This window comes from Carcharhinus amblyrhynchos, chromosome 1 (assembly GCF_965287045.1).
Source record: "Carcharhinus amblyrhynchos chromosome 1, sCarAmb.v2.hapA, whole genome shotgun sequence".
In the NCBI taxonomy this organism is placed as follows: Eukaryota; Metazoa; Chordata; class Chondrichthyes; order Carcharhiniformes; family Carcharhinidae; genus Carcharhinus; species Carcharhinus amblyrhynchos.
Genome location: NC_137324.1, coordinates 57,348,132 through 57,375,456, shown reverse-complemented (window position 1 = coordinate 57,375,456; position 27,325 = coordinate 57,348,132). Strand labels below are relative to the sequence as shown.

Sequence of the window (27,325 nt, the reverse complement as noted above, 5' to 3'; positions counted from 1 at the left end):
TTATAGCCAAGTCTGCAAGTCATTATTTTCAGATTCTTACAAGTGTCACTTGCTAACTGTTTCCTGTTGCTTACCATAATCACAGACAGAACAGATACAGAACCCAAGCAGGCAATACCAGTTGCATAGCTTGGATCAATTAGGTAGGGAATTATTGCTCCAACGCTAGCTGCCATTAGGCATAAATTCAGAAAGTGGCGCCCAGGTAGAAGGAGTGGAGCTGAATTCAGCAAACCTGCAAAAAAAAGTTAGCAATTGTTTATAGAAACAAAAAAGCTAGGAGCAAAAGGAGGCCATTTGACCCTTCAAGCCTGCTCTGCCATTCATGAAGATCATGGCTGATTGTCCAATTCAATAGCCTATTCCTGCTTTTGCCCCATAACCTTTGATCCGGTGCTCATGTTTTATGGTGTAGCTGAAGAATTCTCTCTCCGAACAGGGTGCAGACTTTTGGTCCACTGGAGTTTTTAGACAGTTTTTTTTAATTAAGGGAGAGGGGGTATGGATCAAAGATAGGTAATTGGAGCAGAGCTACAAATCAGCTTCAGGCTAACTAAATGCTGGAAATGGGATGGGGGTCAGGGTTGGTTGGGGGGTGGGGGGAGGGCGATGGCACCTGTACGATAGGCCTACCCATTTCCCTGCAACCTATCTTTCACTTTCAAATGCCAATCAGCCTGCTGTGTGTTTTCTTTTTCTTAATTAAGTTTTAAGCATTACTTTATTTTTATTTTCGGTAATATAGGGAGCAGGGATGAGGGCTTGGGAGGGAAGGAGTTAAAAAATAGCTTTCAAAATTGTAATTTATTTCAAAACAAACATGAAAAAGTCTTGACAGACTTTTATTGACAGACAACATGCCCCTATAAACTGGTATATTGCCATTTTCGTCTTTATTAGAGAGCTTTTAGTTTAGTTTCAAAATATTTCCTTTTCATCTCTGTTGCTGAAAGCTTTGCGTAGATCACTCTCTGAGCATTGCACAAAGCTGCATTCAAAATAAACCACTATTCTTTTTGATATTAAAGTTCTAATTTAACACAAGCATTCCCACTGTTTGCACAATAACATGTTACTTTAATAAATCTTCTACTTAGGTGTGCATTTCATAAATAATTAACAGTTTATGGCACAGGAAGATTCTTCTTCAGAGAGACCAGAGGACCAGATGAGACAGCTGCTCTGACCGAAGATAAAACTTACACTTGCCAAAATTTATATCGATACCCCGATGAAATGTGATAAAGGACTACTTTTAAACTAAATATTGTCAAAACTCGGAGGTCTCTCAGACTGAATATTCTTTTTTTTACAAGTGGGTAACAAACATATGTTGGATTGGACACATAACATACCAGTTTTAGATGTGATCCTTTCATACCTTGAATCAAAACGTCAGTAAATAAATGGATTGAGGAGTGGGGGGTGGAAAAAGCATGACAGGAGGCAAAGAAGGGAGAAACAAAGCAAGATAATACCCGTTTTTATTCTTTCATGGGTTATGGGTGCAGTTGGTTAAGCTGGCATTCTCAGTGCCCATCCCTAATTACCCTTGAGAAGGTGGTAGTGAGCCGTCTACTTCGTAAATGTTTATAAGATCCATATAGTGCAGAAAGAGGACATTTGGCCCATCCAATCTGCACCGACTCTCTGACAGAGCATCTCACCTATACCCACATGTATTCATCCTCCCAATCTATACATTTTGGGACACTAAGGGGCAATTTACCATGGCCAATCCACCAAATCTGCACACCTTTGGACTGTGGGGGAAAACCAGAGCACACAGAGGAAACACACGCAGAATGTTCAAACTCCACACAAACAGTGATCTGAGGCCGGAATTGAACCCAGATCCCTGGCACTGTGAGGCAGCAGTGCTAACCACTGTGCCATCATGCCTTCTTGAACCACTGCAGTCCATGTGGTGTAGGTACTCCCACAGCTCTCATAGAGTCATAGAGGTTTACAGCATGGAAGCAGGCCACTCAACCCAATTTGTCGATGCTGCCCCTTTTTTCTTTTAAATCCCTAAGCCAGTCTCAACAGCCCGCATTTGGCCCATATCTCTCTATACCCATCTTACACATGTAACTGTCTAAATGCTTTTTAAGAGACAAAATTGTACCCACCTCTACTACTACCTCTGGCAAGTTGTTCCAGCTACTCACCACCCTCTATGTGAAAAAATTGCCCCTCTGGACCTTCTTGTATCTCTCTCCTCTCGTCTTAAACCTGCATCCTCTAGTTTTAGACTCCCCTACCTTTGGGAAAAGATACTGACTATCTAGCTGATTTGTGCCCCTCATTATTTTATCGACCTTTATAAAATCACCCCCTAAGCCTCTGTCAGAGATATGTTCAGGTGGGGCAGCAAATAGGTTCCAAGGATATTAAAAACATTTCCATTTTAGTTTTCTCTAGCCTAATAAAACACACCAGGGTTTGGTGGAGAAGTACCAGCCCATTCCCCTTTTGAGAAATGTACTCAACAATTCTTTGAAAACCTCACCCAACTTCATTAAAATTGCAGAGTAGTAGGAGATATCTATTCCTATAATGAAGTTGGTCGGGTCAAGAGTGCTAAAAGTGGGCTTCCGGCAGGGAGCAGTCCATACCCTTTAAAGGCAGTCCCAAAAATTACACAGCCCAGGAACGGGATTCAGAATTCTGGAGTTGGGATCCACCCATCATTTTTGAAGGGCTCCCAAGTCAACCCGACTTGGTGAAAATCCAAGTCATTGAGTTAACAGATGATAAAAATCAACAGGGGAACTTGATCACTCATTCCTTCTGCTTGGCTTGCTTATACTCCTTGGTCAAAGTATAGTGACTTACAATAATGAACCTTTACTCTGAAAACCTGACTCCACTAATTAGTTTCTTCCTATAGTAATTGGTTTAATTTTCTTTCTAAAAGCACAGCCTCGTGATTTGATACGAAAGGCAGACTCACCCTGCAATTTCCCGTAAGCGACAAGAGAGCCACTTAGTGTCACTCCACCTATATAGGTGCCGAGGTAGGCTATGATCTTGGTCAAAAAGGCTGCAGAGTCTGCACTGAAGTGAGGATATTCCACCATGTACTCAGCCACACAGGTAATCATGGCAGCGAAACCCACCAGGCTGTGGAAAGCTGCGACCAGCTGAGGGAGCTCAGTGAGCTCGATACGGGAGGCAATTCCCAATCCTGTAGAATGTTTCAGAAATAAGTTACATTTACAACTACAGTTTACCAAAGAAAGAGTTTGAGTAAGAACAAGCTCTGTTTATGAACCACATCAATAATCTCTCCATTGCATTAATTCTTTGTGCCTTACACTACTGTGAGTAATAAACTATTTCACTGAAAAAGATCATTCTTCTTAACTATAAAGGATTCAGTGTTAAACTGAACTTGTCAGTTCATGCATCATAACATCTATAATACAATCAGTAACTTATGTCCTCAAGGACTTGAATAGTATTTAGCAATGACATCATCAGTACAAATATTTCCTTGGCACCTTCAACATCCCAGGTATTTAACAAAGGAGAGAGATAGACTGAGCGAATGGAGATTTAGGGGAGCTGACTCATGCTTGTGCACTGTGTACATTTTAAGTTTTACTTTTAATTTCAGTTAAGTACAGAAGATGCTGCAGTGATAGTAAGAGCAGCAACGGTTGAGTATCCAACAGATTGATGTGATGTGGATAGCATATGGGTGAAGAGAGTCAGCTTGCAAAAAAAAAGAGCCAAATGTGTAAGTCTCTCCCTGTCAGTATACAGCCTCTCCATTGTCTCTCCCTGTCAGTATACAGCCTCTCCATTGTCTCTCCCTGTCAGTATACAGCCTCTCCATTGTCTCTCCCTGTCAGTATACAGCCTCTCCATTGTCTCTCCCTGTCAGTATACAGCCTCTCCATTGTCTCTCCCTGTCAGTATACAGCCTCTCCATTGTCTCTCCCTGTCAGTATACAGCCTCTCCATTGGCAAGTCCTCAGCTGTGTCTCCTCATATTGACACATGGAAACTGAGCCCCACATGGCCCGAGGCTAAAGCTTTAGAACAAGTTGGAGGAGGTTTGGCCCCCATTCAGTGTGTAGGCCAATATGGACACAGCCTGGCATTCCTGATCCAAACTCCCAGCTGTAGGCAAATACTCCATTGCCCTGTGGGTACTTTAGAAAAGTTGAAAGGAGTAAATCCTATCAACAAATCTGATATGGAGCGAAAAGATGGACCTTATGTCACCTTTCCAGAAACCAAGTCGGTGCTAAACTTGCTGGTTTGCATTCTTATGGGCTCAGGTGGGGAAGTCACAGGAGGATTTTGATGTTTGGAAAGTCCATAAATTTTATCCAGCCTTGCGCCTTGAAGAGGACATTCTAGTTTCACTGCAGAGTATTAATACAAATGGGGGAACAAATAGGAATCAGCCCAACTTGGTTGTTGTAGAAACAGGTGCTGCTGGCTGTCTCCGATAGGGGGAGAGACCATGAAGTCCAATGCAAGCTGTACAAGTCTAAAAAGAGCATTAAGGAAGTTAGGGCAAAGGATACAATACTGTGTATGTGAACCCAGGATAGGCCAGAGACCCGCAGACCACTTGTGCCAGCGGACTCCACTCGGAGTGCCAAGTAATAGGAGAAGAAACAGAATATGGATAGATATTTATCTGTGCATTGCAAATGATTGAAAAGTGCTGTTAGAAAGGATCTTCTGCAAAGGACAAGATACTAGGCCCTATTTAACCATTTTGATTCTAAGTTCTGAGCGGACTTGAACTGAGTGTTTCAGATCCGTCTTTTAGACCTGTTCTCAGGCACCCCCATAAGCATTGTGCCTGAAAAAATATCAGCGATTCTGAACTGCGCTGCAGAAACCTTTGGGCTGGGCTTATCACACCTAAAATCCTGCAGCTCTGATCAGCATCTCCAACTGCGCATGCGCTAAAAAAAATTAATAGAATGCAGCTCCCCTGCCACAACCCTCCCAGATGGGATAATGCCTGCCCCTGGTCCTCCCAGGCATTGCTCCAGCCCTACAACATTACTGACCCCCTTATCCCCCCACTACACAGACTGATCGTGGGCATCTTCCCCCTCCCTCCTCATCACAGGCAGAGTGGCAGCGGACCCTCCCTCCCCCCTCCAACAATCTCAACCAGAGAGCCATCAGACCCACCCCTCCCTCCAATCTCAAGCAGAACCATCGGATGATAGGCACTTACCTCCCCACTAGCTGGAGCACCCAAACTGGACTTGTGTGGAGCATGTCTGTTTCGTGCTGATTCTGGTTGGACGAAAGCGGGGGTAAAGGGGAAAGTGCCGGTAAGGTGGACGTGTAGCCCATTAAGTCAATTTAAACGCGTGCGAATGCACTTAAGTGGCCATCACGCACAAGCCCAATCGTGGCCATTTTCAGGTCTTGGTGAAAGGGAAACCAGCGCAGAGGTGGGTGCAGATCACACTACTCACCTCATGTTCACCTTTAACAAGTTTTCACACCCGAAAGCGGATGCAGCGCGATGGTAAAATCAAACCCACTGAGTTTGCAAAGGTGCAGTGATTAAACTTAGTGTGCAAGACGGCATTCGGAACAATTCCTCATATGTCTATGCAGTGGGTATGTGACTACACAAGACGATCAATCAGGCAATATAATAGACATAACAAATAGGACATCATGGTGCATATTCCAAAAGATGGATGGGGTGGTTAAGAAGTAATTCTAGTAAGCAAAGCCAAGAAAATGGAGTTAAAATCACCTCTTGGATATGTTTAAGTCACAGGTAGATAGATTTCTGATTGATAAGGGAATTAAGGGTTATGGGGAGAGGGCAGGAATGTGGAACTGATCCACTTCAGATCAGCCATGATCTTACTGAATGTCGGGGCAGGCTCGAGGGGCTAGATGGCCTACTCCTGCTCCTATTTCTTATGTTCTTATGTTCTATACAGGAGCAAATGTGGGTTGTATCTCTAGCACTGTATTAAGAACCACTCAGTATCAGCTAGATCAGGAAGAGGGAAGATCGGTGTGCATCAAATGTCAGGCAAGCCCAGGTGATAGATGTCATTATAAATGGGCCAGGAAAGTTGGTTTTAATAGTGATGACCCCACGCCCTTGTGGGAGATAGTTCAGGACAACAGTAATGTCTAAGACAGGTGGAATACATTATGTTGGACAAAACCATGGCAGATTGAAACAGGTTTATTTGGAATTATGGGCTTTCAGAGCACTCAGAGATGAAGGAGCAGCACTCCGAAAGCTTGTAATTCCAAATAAACCTGTTGGACTTTAACCTGATATTGTGAGACTTCTAACTGTGCACATCATACCTGGTTAGACTCAGCAAAACAATGACCAAGTGATTATGACTGAATATATTTGTCATTGCATACTATTTCTCTGTTGTACATCATATATGTGGAAAAGCTTCCAGCTTTTTCCCACTTACTTAAATAATTTTAATCAGGAAAAGGAAAAATTCTCTCTCATTTCTCCTACGCGTTCAAGTAAATACTTACCAATTGTGCCACCAACTGTCATCGCAGCAGACATCTGAGCCAATAGTTCAGGGGAAGGTGTAAGACCTCCGAGTGTAGCAGCAAGACCTGCAGTTACACCAATCATTCCCAAAGCGTTGCCAAGGCGAGCAGTATTTTGAGTGGACAGTCCAGCCAAAGCTCCAACACAGCACAAGCCTGATCCAAGGTACATCATCTGATGAATAACAATAACAATAATAATAATATGTAGCATCAATGCAATTTATAATGTAATGTAGAGAAAGGCTTGCATTTATATAATGCTGTGCATATCCTCAGAATGGCACTGAGCATTTCTCTACCAGAGAAGTACTCTTGAAGTGTTTCCATTATTTTATGGATAAACACTGAACCAATACATGCAGGGTCCCACAAACATCAACAAGAACACTAGATATACCTAAATGACAGTACTTCACGGTATGAAGTACATCACATTCAGACAGAATGTCACCATGTTTCACAGATACAAGTACAGTTTCCTACTACATGGTGAGACTGCCAGCAATGATTTACAAAGGCAGTGTTGCTCACATTGTACGTTCTCCCAACAGGAGAAGCTCCCTCAAAGCATAGCACTGAAGAAGTTCACAGAAATTACGACTAGAGAGAGACATAGAACATAGAACATAGAACATTACAGCGCAGAACAGGCCCTTCGGCCCACGATGTTGCGCCGACCAGTTACAAAAACAATGACCCACTAACCTAAACCAATCCCTTTTCGTCCATAAACCTATCCATGGATCTCTTAAATGCCCCCAAACTAGGCGCATTTACAACCGCAGCAGGCAGGGCATTCCAATCCCTCACCACCCTCTGGGTAAAGAACCTACCCCTGACATCCGTCCTATAACTACCCGCCCTTAATTTAAAGCCATGCCCCCTCGTGCTAGCTTTCTCCATCCGAGGAAAAAGGCTATCACTGTCCACCCTATCTAAACCTCTAATCATCTTATATGTTTCAATAAGATCCCCTCTTAGCCGCCTTCTTTCCAGCGAAAACAACCCCAAATCCCTCAGTCTCTCCTCATAGGACCTCCCCTCCATACCAGGCAACATCCTGGTAAACCTCCTCTGCACCCTCTCCAAAGCCTCCACATCCTTCCTGTAATGTGGGGACCAGAACTGCACACAATACTCCAAGTGCGGCCGCACCAGTTGTGTACAGTTGCAACATGACGCTGCGACTCCTAAATTCAATCCCCCTACCAATAAACGCCAAGACACCGTATGCCTTCTTAACAACCCTATCTACTTGATTCCCAACTTTCAGGGATCTATGTACACATACACCTAGATTCCTCTGTTCATCCACACTATTCAAAGTCCTCCCATTAGCCCTATACTCGACACATCTGTTATTCCTACCAAAGTGAATTACTTCACACTTCTCCGCATTAAACTCCATCCGCCACCTCTCGGCCCAGCTCTGCAACCTGTCCAAGTCTTCCTGCAAACTATGACACCCTTCCTCACAATCTACCACACCTCCGACTTTGGTGTCATCAGCAAATTTACTAATCCACCCAACTATACCCTCATCCAGATCATTAATAAAAATTACAAACAGCAGTGGCCCCAAAACAGGTCCCTGAGGCACACCACTCATAACCGAACTCCATGACGAATATTTACCATCAACCACCACCCTCTGTCTCCTATCTGCTAGCCAATTCCTGATCCAATTTCCTAGATTACCCTCAATCCCATACATCTGCATTTTCTGCAGAAGCCTACCATGGTGAACCTTATCAAACGCCTTACTAAAATCCATATATACCACGTCAACTGCCTTACCCCCATCCACCTCTTTGGTCACTTTTTCAAAAAACTCAATAAGGTTAGTAAGGCACGACCTACCCGCTACAAAACCATGCTGACTATCTCCAATCAATTCATTACTCTCCAAATAACTATAAATCCTATCCCTAATAATTTTTTCTAAAACCTTGCCCACAACAGAAGTGAGACTCACCGGTCTATAATTCCCCGGGAAGTCTCTGTTCCCCTTCTTAAACAATGGGACAACATTCGCTAACCTCCAATCTTCCAGTACTATACCAGAGGCCAACGACGACCTGAAGATCAGAGCCAGAGGCTCTGCAATCACTTCTCTTGCCTCCCAGAGATTCCTATTCCAGACATTGGAGCGTTTTGTGTAGAGGGATTGGGATGACTTTATGCATGAGTCGCAGAAAACTGGTATGCAGGTTCAGCAGGTAATAAAGAAAGCAGAAGGAATTTTGGCATTTATAGCGAAAGGAATAGAGTATAAAAGTAAGGAAGTGTTGCTATAACTGTATAATGCATTAGGGTTAGGGTTAGGGTTACTAACCCTAATGCAGAGACTGCACCTGGAGTATTGTGTACAATTTTGGTCCCCTTATCTGAGGAAGGATGTGGCATACGAGGCAGTTCAGAGCAGGTTCACTAGATTGTCTTGAGAGATGAAGGAGGGGTTTGTCTCATGGTCAGAGACTGAGCAGTATGGACCTGCTGTGATAGTGGAGTCGGACACTTTAAGAACTTTCAAGCGGTTATTGGATAGGCACATGGAACACCCCAGAATGATGGGGAGTGGAATAGCTTGATCTTGGGTTCGGATCTCATTGAGACGTATAAGATGATGAATGGGATGGATAGGATAGAGGTGGAGAGACTCTTCCCGCTCAGAAAGGACAGTAGGACTAGGGGGCACAGCCTCAAGATAAAGGGGGGGCGGTTTAGAACAGAGTTGAGGAAGAACTTCTTCACTCAAAGGGTGGTGAATCTCTGGAATTCTCTGCCCGTTGAAGTGGTGGAGGCTGCCTCGCCCAATATTTTTAAGAAGCGGGTTGATGGGTTTTTGATAGGCAAGGGGATTAAGGGTTATGGGGAGAGGGCGGGAATGTGGAACTGAGACACGACAGATCAGCCATGATCTTATTGAATGGCGGGGCAGGCTCGAAGGGCCAGATGGCCTACTCCTGCTCCTATTTCTTATGTTCTTATGTTCTTATGGACATAGCTTGGCACAACATTGAGGGCTGAAGCGCCTGTACTGTGCTGTACTGTTCTACGTTCTGTGACCTATACAGTCTAGAGTTTAGAGTTTAGAAGAATGAGGGGAGATCTGATCGAGGAAAAGATGATGAAAGGTATCCAGAAAGTTGAGAAAGTTGACATACAGCGGATGTCTATCTTGTGGGGAAATCTAAAACAAGAGGTAATAGTTTTAGGATAAGGGGTAGCCAATTTAAAGCAGAGATGAGGAGAAACTAGAGGGGTGCTTTTCCCAGCCCACTGTGCTGCTTTTGTAGTGTAGCAGGCCGGGAGACTCGAGCGGAGGCCGTTTCGCTTCCCGCTGGGCGCCACGGCCTGTGCGCATCTCCGGCAGCTGGATTTCCAGCATTGCCAACTCCATGCCAGAACTCGGCACAGAGCTGTATAATTTATTTAAATCAGCATGGGCATACAATTTAAATGCAATTTACAGGCCCAGGACTGAAATCTCCGGGCCCGCTGATGTCTCCCCTTTGCCAGGAGTGGTTCATTCCATGGAGTTTACTATAACTCCTCTCTTGTGGGGAGCTGGCAACCCAACCCTGCTGGAGTGAAGGGGGGACAATTGAAGCCCCCCCCCCACCGCCCCGAGGATCGTTGCCGGGGTGTCCCCTGGGCATTACCACCTGGCAGCGCCAGCCTGGCTCCCTTGTTCAGCCCAAGTAGCAATGTCCAGGGGGCACCTTGGTACTGCCCAGCAGGCAGTGTCAAGGAGGCAGGGCCTCTGAGGGGAATTGGTGGAACTGGGGGGGGGTTCGCTGCCACTGTGCACTTGGGCTGACTGACAAGGGGAGGGAGGCCAGCGATCGGAGCTGGCCATTAGGGTAGGAGGGCCAGCCTACTGGGGGTTGGGGGGGATGAAATTGGGAGATTGGGGCTGCGTGAAGAGCGATTGAGTTTGGCCCAGACATGTCCAGGTGGAGGTGGGGGTGGGGGATGGGCAGGCAGCGATCGGGCCATGGGCAGGGGGGTCCATGTGTCAGCAATGTGGGGTCACAGGGCTGGTCAATGATTGAGCTGGCTCGCAATTGGGAGGTCATCAGTGTGGGATCACTCTGCAAGTGCCAATCTCGGAACTGACAAATCGGCGCATGCACAGTGGCCCACTCAGCACTATGCTGCCAACCTCTCCAGCAGGAATAGGCTCCACACACTGAATTTCAGCGTGATTCATGCCAGTGCACTCTGCAGTGCACAGAATGTGGGAGATTCATTTTGAAACTCCCGCTGAAAAAAACCAGTGGGATTTACTCCAGTTTCTACACAAATTCGAAACTTAGAATTTTTTGGGGGAGAATCACCCCCCTACTTCTCTCAAAGGGTTGTGATCTGTAGAATTCACTACCCCAGAGTGCAATGGATTCCGGGACATTGAGTAAATTTGAGGAGGAGGTAGAGTTTTAATTCGTAATGAGTTGAAAGGTTATGGAGGACGGGCAGGAAAGTGGAGTTGAGGGTGAAGCATGATCACGTTGAGTGGTGGAGCAGGATCAAGGGGTTAATTGCCTGCGCCTGCTCCTATTTCTTATGATCATATGAAAAAGAAAATTTGCAAGTGATATCAAATTCAACCCAAAACACTTTTACAATTCAATTAAAAGAAGATGATTAACAGCAGTGTGGGCTACTTGAAAACTCATAATGGTGATACATGTGAAAATAAGGAAATGAGAGTCATTTTAAAAAGCTACTTTGCACCAGTAATTACAGAAGAGGAAGAATTCAGCATGCCAGACATAACAAAGAAACTAGAATACTAAAATCAGAAATGGGCTAATCAAAATTGACATAAATAAATTAACGGTGACAAAGAAAATAATGAAACTAAAGAGCGACAGTTGGACAAAACTGTCAAAAATTCCTATCTCAGGAGTTAAAGAAAGTAGCTGAGAATATTACATGCCTCCTAATTATGATCTTTGAAAGTTCTCTTCGTTCAGAAACCATTCCTTTAGACTGGACAATTGCACATCCCAGTTCACCAAGTGTGAAATGTGAGAGAATTACAGACCAGTAACCCTAATATCTATTGTCAGGAAATTATTAGAGCCTACAATTAAAGAAAGGTTTGAATGTTGAAAATCACACAAGGATTTGAGTATAGTAATAAAGGAATCTTGCTGCAATTGTATAAAGCCTTTGTGAGGCCACACCTGGAGCATAGTGTACAGTTGTGAGTCCCTTATCTAAGGAGGGATACGCTTGCCATAGAGGGAGTGCAGCGGAAATTGATAAGATAACTCCCTGTGATGGCAGGATAGTCCTGTGAGGAGAGTTTGAGGAGACTGGGCCTAAACTAAGAAAAATGAGCGATGATCTCATGGAATTATAAAAGTTCTTACAGGACTTGAAAGGGTAGATGCAGAATGGATGCTTCCCCTGGGTAGGGCTTCAGAACCAAGGAACACAGTTTCAGAAAAGGGGATAAGCCATTTAGGACAGAGATAAGGAGGAATTTCTTCATTCAGGGGGTGGTGACTCTTTGGAATTCTCTACTCCAGTGGGCTGTGGAAGCTCATTCATTGAGTATATTCAATCCAGAGTCGAAAATGGGAAATGGGAACAGTGTGGGAAAATGGTGTTGAGGCAGGCAATCAGCCATGATATTGTTGAATGATGGAGTAGACTCCAAGGGCTGAATAGTCTACTCCTGCTCTTATGTTCCTGTATTCAATTTGCTGATAAAAGGTGGATAGAAATGCAAAGAAATACAAATGGGTTGAGTGAATGGGCAAGGATGTGAAAAATTAATTTCAGTGCATGATGAAAAACAAGAAACTGTGGAGGTCCAAAGAAACTTAGGGATTGACATACACTGATCATTAAAGTATCAACGGCAGAATAGAAAATAAACAAAGGGGCTGATTGAATTCTGGCCTTTTATGTGGAGGGCTAGAACACGTTTGGAATAACGTGAGCAGTTCAGGAGCCCACAACTTAGGGAGGGCGTAATGGCCTTGGATTGACCAAAATGATACCCAGAGTCCTAGGCTTAAATTACAAGGAGAGATTACACAAACTAGGATTTTATTCCTTGTTGTTTGATTTGATTGATGTTTATGAGATTAAGGAACTGTTCGGATAGATACAGAGAAACTATGTCCAATGACTGGGGAATTGATGACTGGCAAATACAGTCCAAAATTAGACATCGGCCTTTCAGAGTGAAATCAGGAAACATTTCCACATCCTAAGGGCAGTAGAAGTTTGAAACTCTCTTCCTCAGATAGCAGAAGATGTTGGGTTAATTTCAAAGTTGAGACTGATGGATTTCTATTGATCAAGGGATTAAAGTGATGGAGAGAACATAAGAACATAAGAAATAGGAGCAGGAGTAGGCCATCTAGCCCTTCGAGCCTGCCCCGCCATTCAATAAGATCATGGCTGATCTGAAGTGGATCAGTTCCACTTTCCCACTTTCTCCCCATAACCCTTAATTCCCCTTGCCTACCAAAAACCTATCTACTCATGTCTTAAATATACTTAGCGAGGTAGCCTCCACCACATCAACGGGCAGAGAATTCCAGAGATTCACCACCCTTTGAGTAAAGAAGTTCCTCCTCAACTCCGTTCTAAACTGCACCCCCCTTATCTTGAGGCTGTGCCCTCTAGTCCTGCTGTCCTTTCTGAGCAGGAAGAATCTCTCTACCTCTACCCTATCCATCCCCTTCATCATCTTACACGTCTCTATAAGATCCCCCCTCATCCTTCTAAACTCCAACAAGTACAAGCCCAGTCTATCCAGCCTCTCCTCATAGCTCAACTCCGGTATCAGCCTAGTGAACCTCCTCTGCACTCCCTCCAAGGCCAAAATATCCTTGCGCAAGTGCAGCGACCAAAACTGCACAGTACTCCAGCTGCAGCCTCACCAATGCCCTATACAGCTGCAGCAAGACCTCCCTACTTTTATATTCAATCCCCCTCGTTATGAAGGCCAGCATCCCATTTGCCTTCCTGATCACCTGCTGCACCTGTAGGCTGGGTTTTTGCGACTCGTGCACAAGGACACCCAGGTCCCTCTGCACTGTAGCATGCTGCAGCTTTTAGCCCTTTAAATAGTAGTCCCTCCTACTATTATTTCTGCCAAAGTGGATAACCTCACACTTGCTAACATTGTATTCCATATGCCAGGTCCTCGCCCACTCGCTTAGCCTATCTAGATCCCTCTGCAGACTTTCTACACCCTCCGCACAATTTGCTTTTCCACTTATCTTTGTGTCATCAGCAAATTTCGACACCCTACACTCAGCCCCCTCCTCCAAATCATCTATATAAATGGTAAATAGCTGAGGCCCCAGCACCGATCCCTGGGGCACTCCACTAGTTACCAACCGCCAATCCGAATAGCACCCATTGATACCTACTCTCTGCCTCCTGTTAGACAGCTAATCCTCTGTCCACGCTAACACCTTACAATCCTCCGTCCACGCTAACACCTTACCCCCAACTCCACGTCCCCTAACCTTCTGTAACAACCTTTTGTGCGGCACCTTATCAAACGCCTTCTGAAAATCGAGAAACAAATCGAGAAGGTGTGAGTTAGGTAACAGATCAGCTGTGAACTCACTGAATAGTGGAACAGGCTCATAGGCTGGATGGTTTACTCTGGTTCATATAAATGCAACCTTTTGTCATTGTTGATCTTAAGTGGAGATGCCGGTGTTGGGCTAAAATGGACAAAATGAGAGGCCACATGACACCAGGTTATATCCAACAGGTTTGTTTGAAATCACAAGCTTTCGGAGCATTGCTTCTTTATCAGGTGAAGTGGAGCAAGGTGCGCAGGCATAGAATGTATAGGTGTCGGGCTACCGTCACTCGTCCATATATTCTGTGCCTGTGCTCATCGCTCCACTTCACACGATGAACTTCACCTCACTTCACCCACTAATCCCTCTAACCTACAATCTCAGGACACTAAGGACAATTTTAGCATGGCTAATCAACCTAACCTGCGTATCTTTGGACTGTGGGAGGAAACCGGAGCACCTGGAGGAAACTGGAAGGAGGCATTCTTGGGGAAAAGTACAGAAGGAAGGTGGCGGATATTCAAGGAATGTTTGTCTGGAGCTCTGCACGACAACGTTCCGATGAGACAAGGAGGTTTTGGTAGGTCACGGGAACCGTGGTGCACGAAGGCTGTGGTGAACCTAGTCAGGAAGAAAAGGAAGGTGTACAAAAGGTTCAGGGAGCTAGGAGATGTTAAGGATCTAGAGGAGTATAAGGATTGTAGAAAGGAGCTTAAAAGGGAAATTAGGAGAGCCAGAAGGGGTCATGAGAAGGCCTTGGCGGGTAAGATTAAGGAGAATCCCAAGGCCTTCTACAAATATGTGAAAAGTAAAAGGATGAGAAGAGAAGGGATAGGACCTATAAAAGGTGAAGGGGGAAAGGTCTGTGTGGAACCAGAAGAAATGGCAGAGGTGCTTAATGAGTACTTTGCCTCAGTATTCACAGTGGAAACTGATCTGGGAGACTTTGCTACAGGTTTGCAGCAGATGGAAAAGATTGAGTATGTGGATATTAAGGAAGAGGATGTGTTAGAACTTTTGAATTCTATCAATTTAGACAAGTCGCCGGGACCAGATGGGATGTACCCCAGGTTACTGTGGGAGGTGAGGGAGGTGATTGCAGAGCCCCTGGCGATGATCTTTGCGTCGTCGATGGAGACGGGAGAGGTTCCGGAGGATTGGAGGATTGCGGATGTGGTTCCTATTTTCAAGAAAGGGAACAGGGATAGCCCGGGAAATTACTGACCGATGAGTCTGACCTCAGTGGTTGGTAAGCTGATGGACAGGCTTCTGAGGGACAAGATTTATGAGCATTTGGAGAGGTTTAGCATGATCAGAAATAGTCAGCACGGTTTTGTCAAGGGCAGGTCGTGCCTTACGAACCTAGTTGAGTTCTTCAAAAATGTGACTGAACACATTGACGAAGGAAGAGCAGTGGACGTGGTGTACGTGGATTTCAGCAAGGCGTTTGATAAGGTCCCCCATGCAAGACTTCTTGAGAAGGTGAGAGGGCATGGGATCCAAGGGGCTTTGGCCTTGTGGATCCAGAACTGGCTTGCCTGCAGAAGGCAAGAGTGGTTGTGGATGGGTCTTTTTCTGCATGGAGGTCGGTCACCATTGGAGTGCCCCAGGGATCTGTTCCAGGACCCTTGCTATTTGTCATTTTCATAAATGACCTAGATGAGGAAGTGCAGGGATGGGTTAGTAAGTTCGCCGATGACACAAAGGTCGGTGGTGTTGTGGATGGTCTGGAAGGATGTCAGAAGTTGCAGCAGGACATAAATAGGATGCAAGACTGGACGGAGAAGTGGCAGATGGACTTCAACATGGATAAATGTGTAGTGGTCCATTTTTGCAGGACCAATGGGATGAACAAGTACACTATCAAGGGCAGGAGTCTTAGCAGTGTTGAAGAGCAGAAGGATCTTGGGGTCCAGGTCCACAGGACTCTTAAATCGGCCTCGCAGGTGGAGGATGTGGTCAAGAAGGCATATGGTGTACTGGCCTTCATTAATCGAGGGATTGAGTTTAGGAGTCGGGAGGTATGCTGCAACTTTATAAGACCCTTGTCAGGCCCCACTTGGAGTACTGTGCGCAGTTCTGGTCGCCTCACTATAGGAAGGACGTAGAAGCTATTGAAAGGGTGCAGAGGAGATTTACAAGGATGTCGCCTGGATTGGGAGGCATGCCTTATGAAGATAGGTTGAGGGAGCTGGGACTCTTCTCCCTGGAGAGGCGTAGGTTGAGAGGCGACCTGATACAGGTTTATAAAATGTTGAGAGGAATAGATAGGGTGGATTCTCAGAGGCTATTTCCCCGGGTTGAAATGGTCGCTACGAGAGGACACAGGCTTAAGGTGCAGGGAAGCAAGTACAGAAGTGATGTTAGGGGTAAGTTTTTCACTCAGAGGGTGGTGAGTGAATGGAATCGGCTGCCGTCGGTGGTGGTAGAGGCGAACTCGCTGGGGTCTTTTAAAAGACTTCTGGATGAGTATATGGGGTTTAATGGGATTGGGGGTTATAGATAGGTCTATGGGTTGGTAGGTATTGATGTGATCAGCACAACTTGTGGGCCGAAGGGCCTGTTTGTGCTGTAGTGTTCTGTGTTCTATGAAACTTACGTAGACACAAGGAGAATGTGCAAACTCCACACAGACAGTGACCCAAGCTGGGAATCGAACCCAGCTAAGCACTGTGCTACCGTGCCGCCCTAGTGTCATGTGACCTCTCATTAAGTGTTCTATTGTCTGGTGCTAACATCATTCACCCTCAAGAGTACAAAATGCAGTTTGAATAAAAATTAACAAAAATAGCACACAAACAAAAAAGACAAGGGAAATAAATGTAGCTTTGAGTAGTTCAAGAACAGCTTCTTCCCTCTGCCATCAGACTTTTAAATGGCCCTTAATCATATATTAAGCTGATCTTTCTCTTCACCCTACCTGTAACTGCAGCACTACATTCTGTGTCCTCTCCTTTTCTTCTCCCCTACGTACTCTGTGAACAGTATATTTTATCTGTACAGCACGCAAGAAACAGTACTTCTCACTGTATCCCAATACACATGACAATAATAAATCAAATCAAATCAAAATTAGGTTTACAAATTCAGTTCACAGAAGTGTCTCACCTCTTCAATAGAATAATCATTGCTCAGTGCAACAGCATAACCTCCAATAAAGGCCCCACCAGGCAGCAGATAGAGATAATTATACTCTGGGGGATCAGTGGGCCGTTTAAACATATCCAGCATCTTCTTAGTGACTAAGAAACCACCTAAAGTGAGCAGCACCAGAAGAAGTATTAAAGAACTGAAATCATCAGGACTTTCAGTACGCAATAGCTTTTCAACAGGCCTGTAGGTTAGAAGCACAAGTGGAAGTTCTGGGAATGAATTACACAATGTAATGCTTAAAGTCTCTTCAAGATAAAGTTGTTCTCGAATGCTTAATTTTGAGATTAGAAACTTCAGTTACAGAGGAGGAAAGAAACAATTGATAAAATTGGCAAAGTCTTTTCAGTGTTGTTTAGAATTCAGGTGGCACAATCTCATTGCAATTTATGCACAGCATAAAATTGTGTCTATTGTATAAAACATAGTGCGACACTGAAAAAGTCCATCATGAAATCACCAACAGAAGTAACAGGTATTTTAGGTAATTAAAATATAACATACATCAGGTAATGAACTACAATGGAATGTGCAGCCTTAGATAAGGAATTTAAAATATGTGTGAAAATAATTTCCAATCTGTGTGGTATGGTACCTGAGAACAGGGATTCAGTACCTCAATGATGCACTGGAGACATGTAAGAGGCAAATACAAACTCCCTTTGAACAATTGTTCTGCACTGTGAACTATCTGATAGGCTGGGTTAAATCGCAGACTTCAGATAGTTCTGACTGTCTTACAGGATTTGTGTTTCAGGAAAGTTAGAAGAATTAAAACCATTTCCAACTCTTGGGTAACTTTGGTACTAAACCGCCAACCCCTTCACCTGCAACCCCCAATGGACTCCTCGACAAGTGGATTCCTGAACCACAACAGGCCTCTTTGCTCCTTACAGGTACGATCAGTTAAGATTCTGCCCACGGTGAAGTACGGTGGGAATGCTGCCACTCAAGGTTGCAGGATGCTTTTGAGCTGGTTTGCAGAGAATGTGATTGCCAGCAACTTCTGGCTGTTCCCCAGATGAAGAAAAGGCAAGTTGCATACATCTATGTGGCTGAGATCATGAAAGCCACTCGATCAATTTTTTCTTGATACCGACCAACAATTGCTAAAGGGCTGAAAATCAGATTTAGGCCTGTTATTTACAATACATAAAACTTCCAAGTGTCCTGGCAGGTTAGCAGCAAACAGACACTCAGGAATACAAACTGCATTAATAAAGGAGAACATAAAAAGAGGAATCATTAGTATAGCATATTCTGGTATTAATTATCAGCAAAATCTTTAAGATGTCAAAGTTAATTTCTATAAACCTGCTTAACAGGCATCTGTTTTCTTTTAGGAGAATGATTAAGAGTATTTCAAACTGGGGCATTATCTTTACACACCATCCATGCATACGCATTTACAAGAAAATAGAGTCAGCACATATGATGATCAAATAGGAGTGGGCACATAATGTCTGACAGAGATTAAACAGGAAAAGAATTCAACATTAGTTAAGCATTTTATTTTTCATTAACAAAACCTTGCATTGATGAAGCATTAACAACATAGCAAATATCAAAATACAAAAATTGCATTTATATAGCACCTTTCACAGCCCCAGGCAGCTCCAAAGCATTTCCTAATCAATGAAGTGTTTAAGATGAACTGGCACTGTTATAATGTAGGAAATGTAGCAGCCAATTTGCCTACAGCAAGTTCCCACGAACAGCAATATGATAATGACCAAATAACCTGCTTCACTGGAAATGTTGGTTAATCGAGGAATTTCAGAGGTGAAAATGGGTACTGTGCAGTAAAATTAGAATTAGGAGGAAACCGGAAGCTTATGCAAAGAATTGAGTTTTGAGGAAACTCATAAAGGCGAACAGAGAGGTAGCAAGTGTAAAGATTACGGGAGTGTTGCACTATATACATAAGGCTGGGAAGAGTTATAGAACGAAGAGATCTAGGGATACAGGTTCACAGATCCTTTAAAGTGGAGTCACATGTGGACAGAGTGGTGAAGAAGGCATTCGGCATGCTTGGTTTCATTGATCAGAACATTGAATGGAGGAGTTGAGATGCCATGTTGAAGTTGTACAAGACATTGGTAAGGCCACACTTGGAATACTGTGTACAATTCTGGTCAAAGAAAGGATATTATTAAACTAGAAAGAGTGCAGAAAAGATTTACTATGATGCTACTGGGACTTGATGGTTTGAATTATAAGAAGAGGTAGTATAGATTGGGACTTTTTCCCCTAGAGTGTAGGAGGCTTAGGGGTGATCATATCGAGGTCTATAAAATAATGAGGGGCATAGATCAGTTAGATAGTCAATATCTTTTCCCAAAGGTAGGGGTGTCTAAAACTAGAGGGCATAGGTTTGAGAGGGGAGAGATACAAATGGGTCCAGAGGGACAATTTTTTCACACAAAAGGTGATGAGTGTCTGGAACAAGTTGTCAGAGATAAAAGTTGAAGTGGGTACAGTTTTGTCTTTTAAAAAGATTTAGACAGTTACATGGGTAAAATGGGTATAGAGGGATATGGGCCAAATACGGGCAATTGGGACTAGCTTATAGTAAAAAAGGGCATGGACAAGTTGGGCCTATTTCCACACTGTATATCTTTCTGATTCTAAGGTGGCCAACAGCCCTGCATGTGCAAGTTGAGGATGTGAATGAGAAGTAGTAGATTCAAGGAAAGCGCGGCCTGATATGAAAGACAGGTAGAGGCTGAAGAGGTTGGGGGGCTTGTTAGAGACATTGGAAGGAGGAAAAGAGATGAAGGGCCATTCAAGGTTGAGGGGGGGCATTGGTTGACAGGAGAGGAGGAAAGTCTCGCATGAGTTCACGTTATGTAGGGTGAAGCTTGAAGAAAGGCAAGGAAATGGTTTGAGAAATTCAGTCCAGGGGTGACAAGGGCATAGCGACTACTCCAAAAATTAATGATGCTGGAAGGTGGATTTGACATTCATTTTGATCAAACTGGATCGTGATGTGGCAGATAGCTGAGTTCAACCTGAATTGACAATCAACTCAGAAACATGATGCAATTGGGGTGTGGATGTGACATTTTTGTTTAACACAAGCTGAACAGAATAATTTTGTCTTACCAACAACCCAGTAAGTAGGAGAAAATGTTTTTCCCTGCCTTACTATCAGCAAGAGAACTTCCAATCATACCAAATTACTTTGGGAACCATTGCCAAGGAATAGTTTTACTTTGTTTAAATTAGATACATGATGCTCCGAAAATGAATCTTACCAGCAATATTAATTGAGGAAATGAAAGCTGCCATCAAAGCAAAACATTCTGGAATACTTCCTGGTATATAACCTCCTCCCATCAATGACAACCCACCAACTGCAGTTAAACCTGTCAGATGTCGAGGAGGAAGAAGTGTTATCACTGTACTCAAACAAAAATGAAAATATTTTTTCAAAATTTGTCAGCATTTAGAGAAGTTTTCCTATGAATCCTATCAACCATAACTAGGGCTTGATTTTAATCCCTGGCCTCTATTTTAATACCACATCAGTAGAATAGCTGCCATCCACCCCTGCATCTCTAACCCTAGGGGTGTCACAATGGCACACTGGTTAGCACTCAGAGCACCAGTTTCAACTGCCTGTTTGGGTCACTGTCTATGTGGAGTGTACACGTTCTCCTCGTGTCTGCATGGGTTTTCTTCAGGTGCTTTAGTTTCCTCCCACAGTCCAGTGCTTGTTAGGTGGATTGGCCAGGCTAAATTCTCCCTCAGTGTACCTGAACAGGCGCAAGATGTGGTAACTAGAGGATTTTCACAGTAACTTCCTTGCAGTATTAACATAAGCCTAATTGTGACACTAATAAATAGTTAAAAAAAAACTTTCATCCCAGGTTCAAACTTGCCACAGGGTTCCGGTGTAATGAATTATTATCCTGGCCTCAAAGTGTTTAGCATGTCACAGCAACTCAAAATTCCAGAAAAACTGTATGTTGGAACATAAAAGTTATTGCACAAGTGGATTGGGATTGAGGGTTATAGGTAAGCCTAGTAGGCAGCGATATGATCGGTGCAACTTGTGGGCCAAAGGGCCTGTTTGTGCTGTAGTTTTTCTATGTTCTAAGTGATATCTTCCTGTTGATTGCGCCGACATTACAATATCCTGATCTTAGCTAGGTGGGTAGTTTGAACATCTGACATCACTGCAAATGGAAAATTCCTAAAATGGCAAAACAGCATCTCATCCCAGTTCTTAACCTTGATTTCCTGGAGGTAGTGCGATGTCAGAAGTAAATCAGCCCCTCGGCAAAAAGATATCAATGGTTAGTCCAGTACATAACCTGCCAGTTATCTTCTTATTATTTCTTTATCAAATGCCTAGTTTACAATATCACCTCAGACCGTCTGAGGTAACCCTCTGACTCGTGGACAGCACGATAGCACCGTGGTTAGCATTGCTGCCACACAGCTCCAGGGACCTGGGTTCGATTCCCGGCTTGGATCACTGTCTGTGTGGAGTTTGCACATTTTCCTCGTGTCTGCATGGGTTTGTTCCGTGTGCTCTGGCTTCCTCCCACAGTCCAAAGATGTGCGGGTTAGGTTGATTGGCCATGCTAAAAGTTGCCCTTGGTGTCCTGAGATCCATAGGTTGGAGGGATTAGTGGGTAAATATAGAACATAGAATGTAGAACACTACAGCACAGGCAGGCCCTTCAGCCCACAAGTTGCGCTGATCACATTCCTACCTACTAGGCCTACCTATAACTCTCAATCCCATTAAATCCCATGTACTCATCCAGAAGTCTCTTAAAAGACCCCAACGAGTTTGCCTCCACCACCACTGACGGCAGCCGATTCCACTCACCCACCATCCTCTGAGTGAAAAACTTCCCCCTACATCTCCTCTGTACTTACTCCCCAGCACCTTAAGCCTGTGTCCTGTCGTAGCGACTATTTCAGCCCTGGGAAATAGCCTCTGAGAATCCACCCGATCTATACCTCTCAACATCTTATTAACCTCTATCAGGTCACCTCTCATCCTTCGTCTCTCCAGGTAGAAAAGACCGAGCTTCCTCAACCTATCCTCATAAGACCTGCAATAAATATGTAGGGATATGGGGATAGGGCCTGGGTGGGATTGTGGTCGGTGCAGACTCAATAGGCCAAATGGCCTCTTTCTGTACTGTAGGATTTTTCTGATTGCACTACCCAAATATAAGTAGAGAATGTAACTCTTTATCAAACCTCAAACTCAAAGGAAGGACAGTTTGTTTACCTATTCTCTTCTTTCAGGTGTCAATCAAACACCTTCCCCGGCATCTATGGCCTTTATTCTAAATCCCCTGTCTATAGGATCATAGAATCCCAACAGTACAGAAGGAGGCCATTCAGCCCATCGAGTCTGCACCAACTCTCCAATAGAGCATCTTACCCTGACTCTATCCCCGTAACCCCACACATTTACCTGGCTAATTCCCCCTAATCTCCACATCTTGGGACACTAAGGGGCAATTTAGCATGGCCAATCCACCTAACTTCACATCTTTGGAGAAAACCGGACCACCCAGAAGAAACCCAGCACCTGGAGGAAACCCGCACAGACACGGGGAGAACATGCAAACTTCACACAGCCAGTCACCCAAGGCTGGAATTGAACCCAGGTCCCTGGTGCTGTGAGACAGCAGTGCTAATCACTGTGCCACACGCTACCCAACAATCATAGTAGAACAACTCAACAGGAATCACTTGCGAGCTATCCAATATTATTTCTATTCCTACGTTTATCCCCTTTTACATTCCAAACATTCATAGATTCATACAGTGCAGAAAGAGGCCTTTTGGCCTATCGAGTTTGTACCAATCACAATCCCACCCAGGCCCTAACCCCATATCCCTACATATTATACCCACTAATCCCTCTAACCTACGCATCCCTGGACACTAAGGGGCAATTTCTTAGCATGGCCAATCAACCTAACCCGCACATCTTTGGACTGTGGGAGGAAACCGGAGTACCCGGAGGAAACCCACGCAGACACGAGGAGAAAGTGCAAACTCCACACAGACAGTGACCTGAGCTGGGAATTGAACCCAGGACCCTGGAGCTGTGAAGCAGCAGTGCCCAAATATTCTTATTTTCCTTAAGAAATATTTGAGTTAAGAACAATGTTGTTGTACACAAATTTAAATGTGCATGATAGTGCTCTCAGCTGATCCTTTATATGGTGCAGATTGGCTATCTGGTTCTACAAGAGAAAACGAACAATAAGAAATGGAATCACACAAAACAGTCCTAATTACTATATGTGAATCCACACATAAAATATGTTCCCAATTTCAATGCCAATTAGTAAATTGTAAGCTGCCAGTGGTGTCCACCCAAGTGTACGTTTGAAATAAAGGGGTCCAGAAATATCCCACAGAATACCTACATGGCAGGAGGAAGCCATTCAGCTCATCAAGTCTGCACCAGCCCTCCAGGGGAGCATTTTATTCAGGCCCCTGAGCTAGCTAAAATCGGAGGTGCTGAAAACCGAGACAGAAATTCCAGAATCAGATCTGGCCTGTGATTATTAAATGTTTCCGGATTTGCTCTATCTCCATGAAATTCTGGACCATATTCTCAAGTCATGAAGTGGAACAATGCTACATGAGTACAGGTTCTCACAATAACAGTTCGTAGGTAGCTTTAATATCGACATATGGGGCGAGATTTTATGGCTCATCCAGAAACCGTAAAATCTGCCTGAGGTCACCGTAACTTTCCATGTCCGTACCTCACCCGCTCCGATTCCTGTGGCAGGTGATTGGTAAAATTCCGGTCATGGTCAAAATTTCCCCCGAATTTTATTGCTATTAATTGCCAAATTGGAATAATTTTACTGTGATGGATGAAACATTAGAATAAGACTAAAGACAATGTAACTTAGACTATAGTTATTGTAATCAGTTGTCAAATTCTGTAACCAACAAATTTACTAAAAGGATCTGCAGACACTCTCCTCACTTTTTGGGAAATTAAGTGACTGGGTTCTTTCATTAATTACAGAAGCACCTACCTGAGATGGCATTAGTAACGGACATAAGAGGAGAGTGAAGGGCTGGAGTGACTCCCCAAACAGTATGATATCCAACAATTCCAGCCAGTCCAAAAATAGTCACCGTCTGTGTGAACCCAACATCAGGGGCAGAGATTCCAAGTCCCACCACAGTCATTAGACCTACGAGTAAACATGAATATTGAAAGTTATTAAAGCAGCAACAAATGGGGCATGCAAGTGGGGGCAGATGAGGTGGGATGGGAAAAGGAAGCAGAAGAGCAATAAATAGATGGTTTACTATTCAAAAAAAGCTTAGATAGTAATTGAACCCCTTTACATAAAGCAGTCGTCACCAATTCCACAGGTCTTTCAAATGTATTTTTGCCATTTGAATACACTTTTGTTCAAAAACGTTGACATTTTAAAAAAATGTTAAATGGTAGAAGGTTTTATTGGAGAAGTCAACAACTTGAAACCGGAAGAAACACAATAAAGAAATAAAACAGAGTGAATGTTGAACTTAATCACAATAGGTTTAATAGCAAAGAAAATCAGTAATACATAGCATGTGGAGAAGGCTCTTTCCTTTTAATAAATATGACTATGTAGGGTTTTCAATTTCTTATTAGACCCCAATGGAAAATTGAAGGCATCTGGAGACTGACCAGGTTTCTGGTTTGTGAGCTGATACCATCAATTTCCATTAAAAAGACTTATGTACATTGTTGTGTCAATGAGCATTTGTCACAAGAACAGTGAAAGGCCAACATAAACTGTCCCACTCGGTGCACGAGTCATTCGCTGGCAACTACAGGCAGCTGATGCCTGCAAATCTGAAGTGTATCCAGTGGTACTGGTTGCAGCCCTAGGTTTCAGCAAAGTGTAAAATATTGAACTAACCTGTGTGCTGCTAGGAATTTACACCTCTGAAAGCACAGCAAAGTTTGCAAAATTCACTTGCTTAGGAATGCTGAAAGTAAAACCTAATTGTTAGCAGCTGTTACATGTGCATGCACAAGCAGTTTGGGAATAATAAAGAATATTTATTTTAACCCATTTATTTTTTTCCTCTACAAGGGAAGGGAAAGAGGATTATCGAGATTTAATTTGTACTAACTCTCCATATACATGTTTTGTTTTCAAACTATTGCACTATTAAATGTTATAAATTAAAGAAGCGGTCTCTAATAAATTGATTGCCTCATGCTTCCTCCTGCTTTGACCCCAGGCAAAATACCCACGCATTTACGTTTGCATAGACTTGCTGCCAGGATCAAGCAGTATCTTTGGGGAATTTTTAAGGACTTGAGAAACCTGGTATAGATAGTTTACGTCTTTAGCTGTTTCCTGATTTTTTTTTGGTTTCATTGGTGTTTGAAACAATTACATTTTTATTTGGAGGTTTATTGTTCAAAATTTAAAAACTGAAGGTAAAATAGACCATTGCAATTAAAGATACACAATGATTTTTTTTCTAACTAGGGACCTTTATGAAGACCATGGCTATTAAGTGGTCCATTTGTACAGAGTTCCTGTCCTGCCTGCCCTGTGCCCCTCCTATCCTCCAATGTATAACTTCCAGATTTTGATCTTTTTTCAAATTACGCAAGTGAGCAAGTTGAACTAGTTTCTCACAAACATCCTTATCCCTATTAACATAAAACTCCTCCAGCCAAAATGGGTAGTAATTTTAATGATCTTGCAGATTATTCAATAAATCATAACAGTGCATTCTACTTACTAATCATTCAAACCTGTAAAATATTGGTAGCAAATTTGATAGCTCATAATATTAGACAATAAAGAGTGAAACAAAGGAGCTATGATGGGATGGATTTGAATTTGCATTTTCTCAATTATTAGTGTGGACCTCTGGATTACAACTCCAGTAACATAGTTACTTAAATCCCACCAAGCTAATTCTGATTTCACTATGTCTATAAACCTATATATCAATACAAAAATGGCCACAAAAAATGTCAGATGGTTGGATAAACCCCAACTGGTTGCACAATATCCTTCAGGGAAAAGGACCTGCCATTCCTAACATGCCTGTCTGCCCATCATGACTCCTGCCCCACTCTATGTTGTTGACTTCAATGTTGCTCTGAAGTGGCCTAGCAAGTCAATCAGTGGTAAAAATAATCATCATCACTTCACCACCAGCAGGACAGGAGATGGGCAACACATGGACATCCCAAGAATAGCTGAAAACCGACCACTGGGTTTTGATCACTGCACTAAATTGTTAAAAAATACAATTTTACTATAAAACTGGCAGGATACAAAACTTCCATTTAAAAAAATGAAAGGTGGAGGGTGGGCTAGCAAGCAGGCACCACATATAAATGCAGAATGTGCCACAACCGCGAAAGATTGAATTTGCAGTTAGTGTGCAAGCAGAGCACATTGTGCCAGTGAATGCCTGGTATCCTGGAAGCGGTGTGATGTCTTCATTCTGCACCACTCAACTGTTCCATCAGTATTGTCAAACCAGGGGGACTGTCCGTGACTCCAGTGCAAAGCCCAAACATATGGCCAAATCTATATAATGAGAACCATGTTATTACATGAAACATACTTGAGCAGACCATTAGGGTGCTCTAGCAATGCTTTGGCTGCCTGGACATCTCTGTCTGCAGTTTTCAGAAGAGCATGCACCACAGTTTGTTGTGGTCAGCTGGACAACTTTGCCATCATGTACGATGCCATTGAAATGCTCATCCGAGTCCTCTACAGCTGAACTTGTGTGCAGCCCTTCCCTATAGGGACCTGGCACCTGAGCAATCCTTTCACCCAGCCTTGGCAGCTGCCCACTCACGCCAGGTTGCTCACCAGTGGTGCTGCCACTGTGCTACCCTCTTAAAACAGCACACAGTGCGTCTATCTAAGTTAGTGGCTGCAAGTAGAGTATTGATGAAGATGTTTCATTGTTGTCACTCGTCTGTTCCTCTTAGACTTAGAATGATGGAATGGTTACGACACAGGGAGAGGCCACTCGGCCCATTAAATCCATGCCAACAGTCTTTGAGAAAGCAACTCAGC

The 27,325-nt window shown here is 43.6% G+C and overlaps 1 protein-coding gene across 1 annotated transcript in view; it reads right to left on the bottom strand.

The window, feature by feature from the left end:
* The window catches only part of LOC145349379 (NAD(P) transhydrogenase, mitochondrial-like), a 109,328-nt gene that overhangs the window by 41,096 nt on the left and 40,907 nt on the right, over positions 1–27,325 (bottom strand). Inside the window, exons 10-15 of the mRNA XM_080197901.1 lie at positions 24,299–24,460; positions 20,519–20,629; positions 17,220–17,365; positions 6,517–6,712; positions 2,957–3,190; positions 75–235 (exon numbers count right to left, since the gene is read on the bottom strand). Of these exons, the coding sequence (XP_080054027.1) occupies positions 75–235; positions 2,957–3,190; positions 6,517–6,712; positions 17,220–17,365; positions 20,519–20,629; positions 24,299–24,460 (1,010 nt within the window). The remainder of the gene's footprint in view (positions 1–74; positions 236–2,956; positions 3,191–6,516; positions 6,713–17,219; positions 17,366–20,518; positions 20,630–24,298; positions 24,461–27,325) is intronic.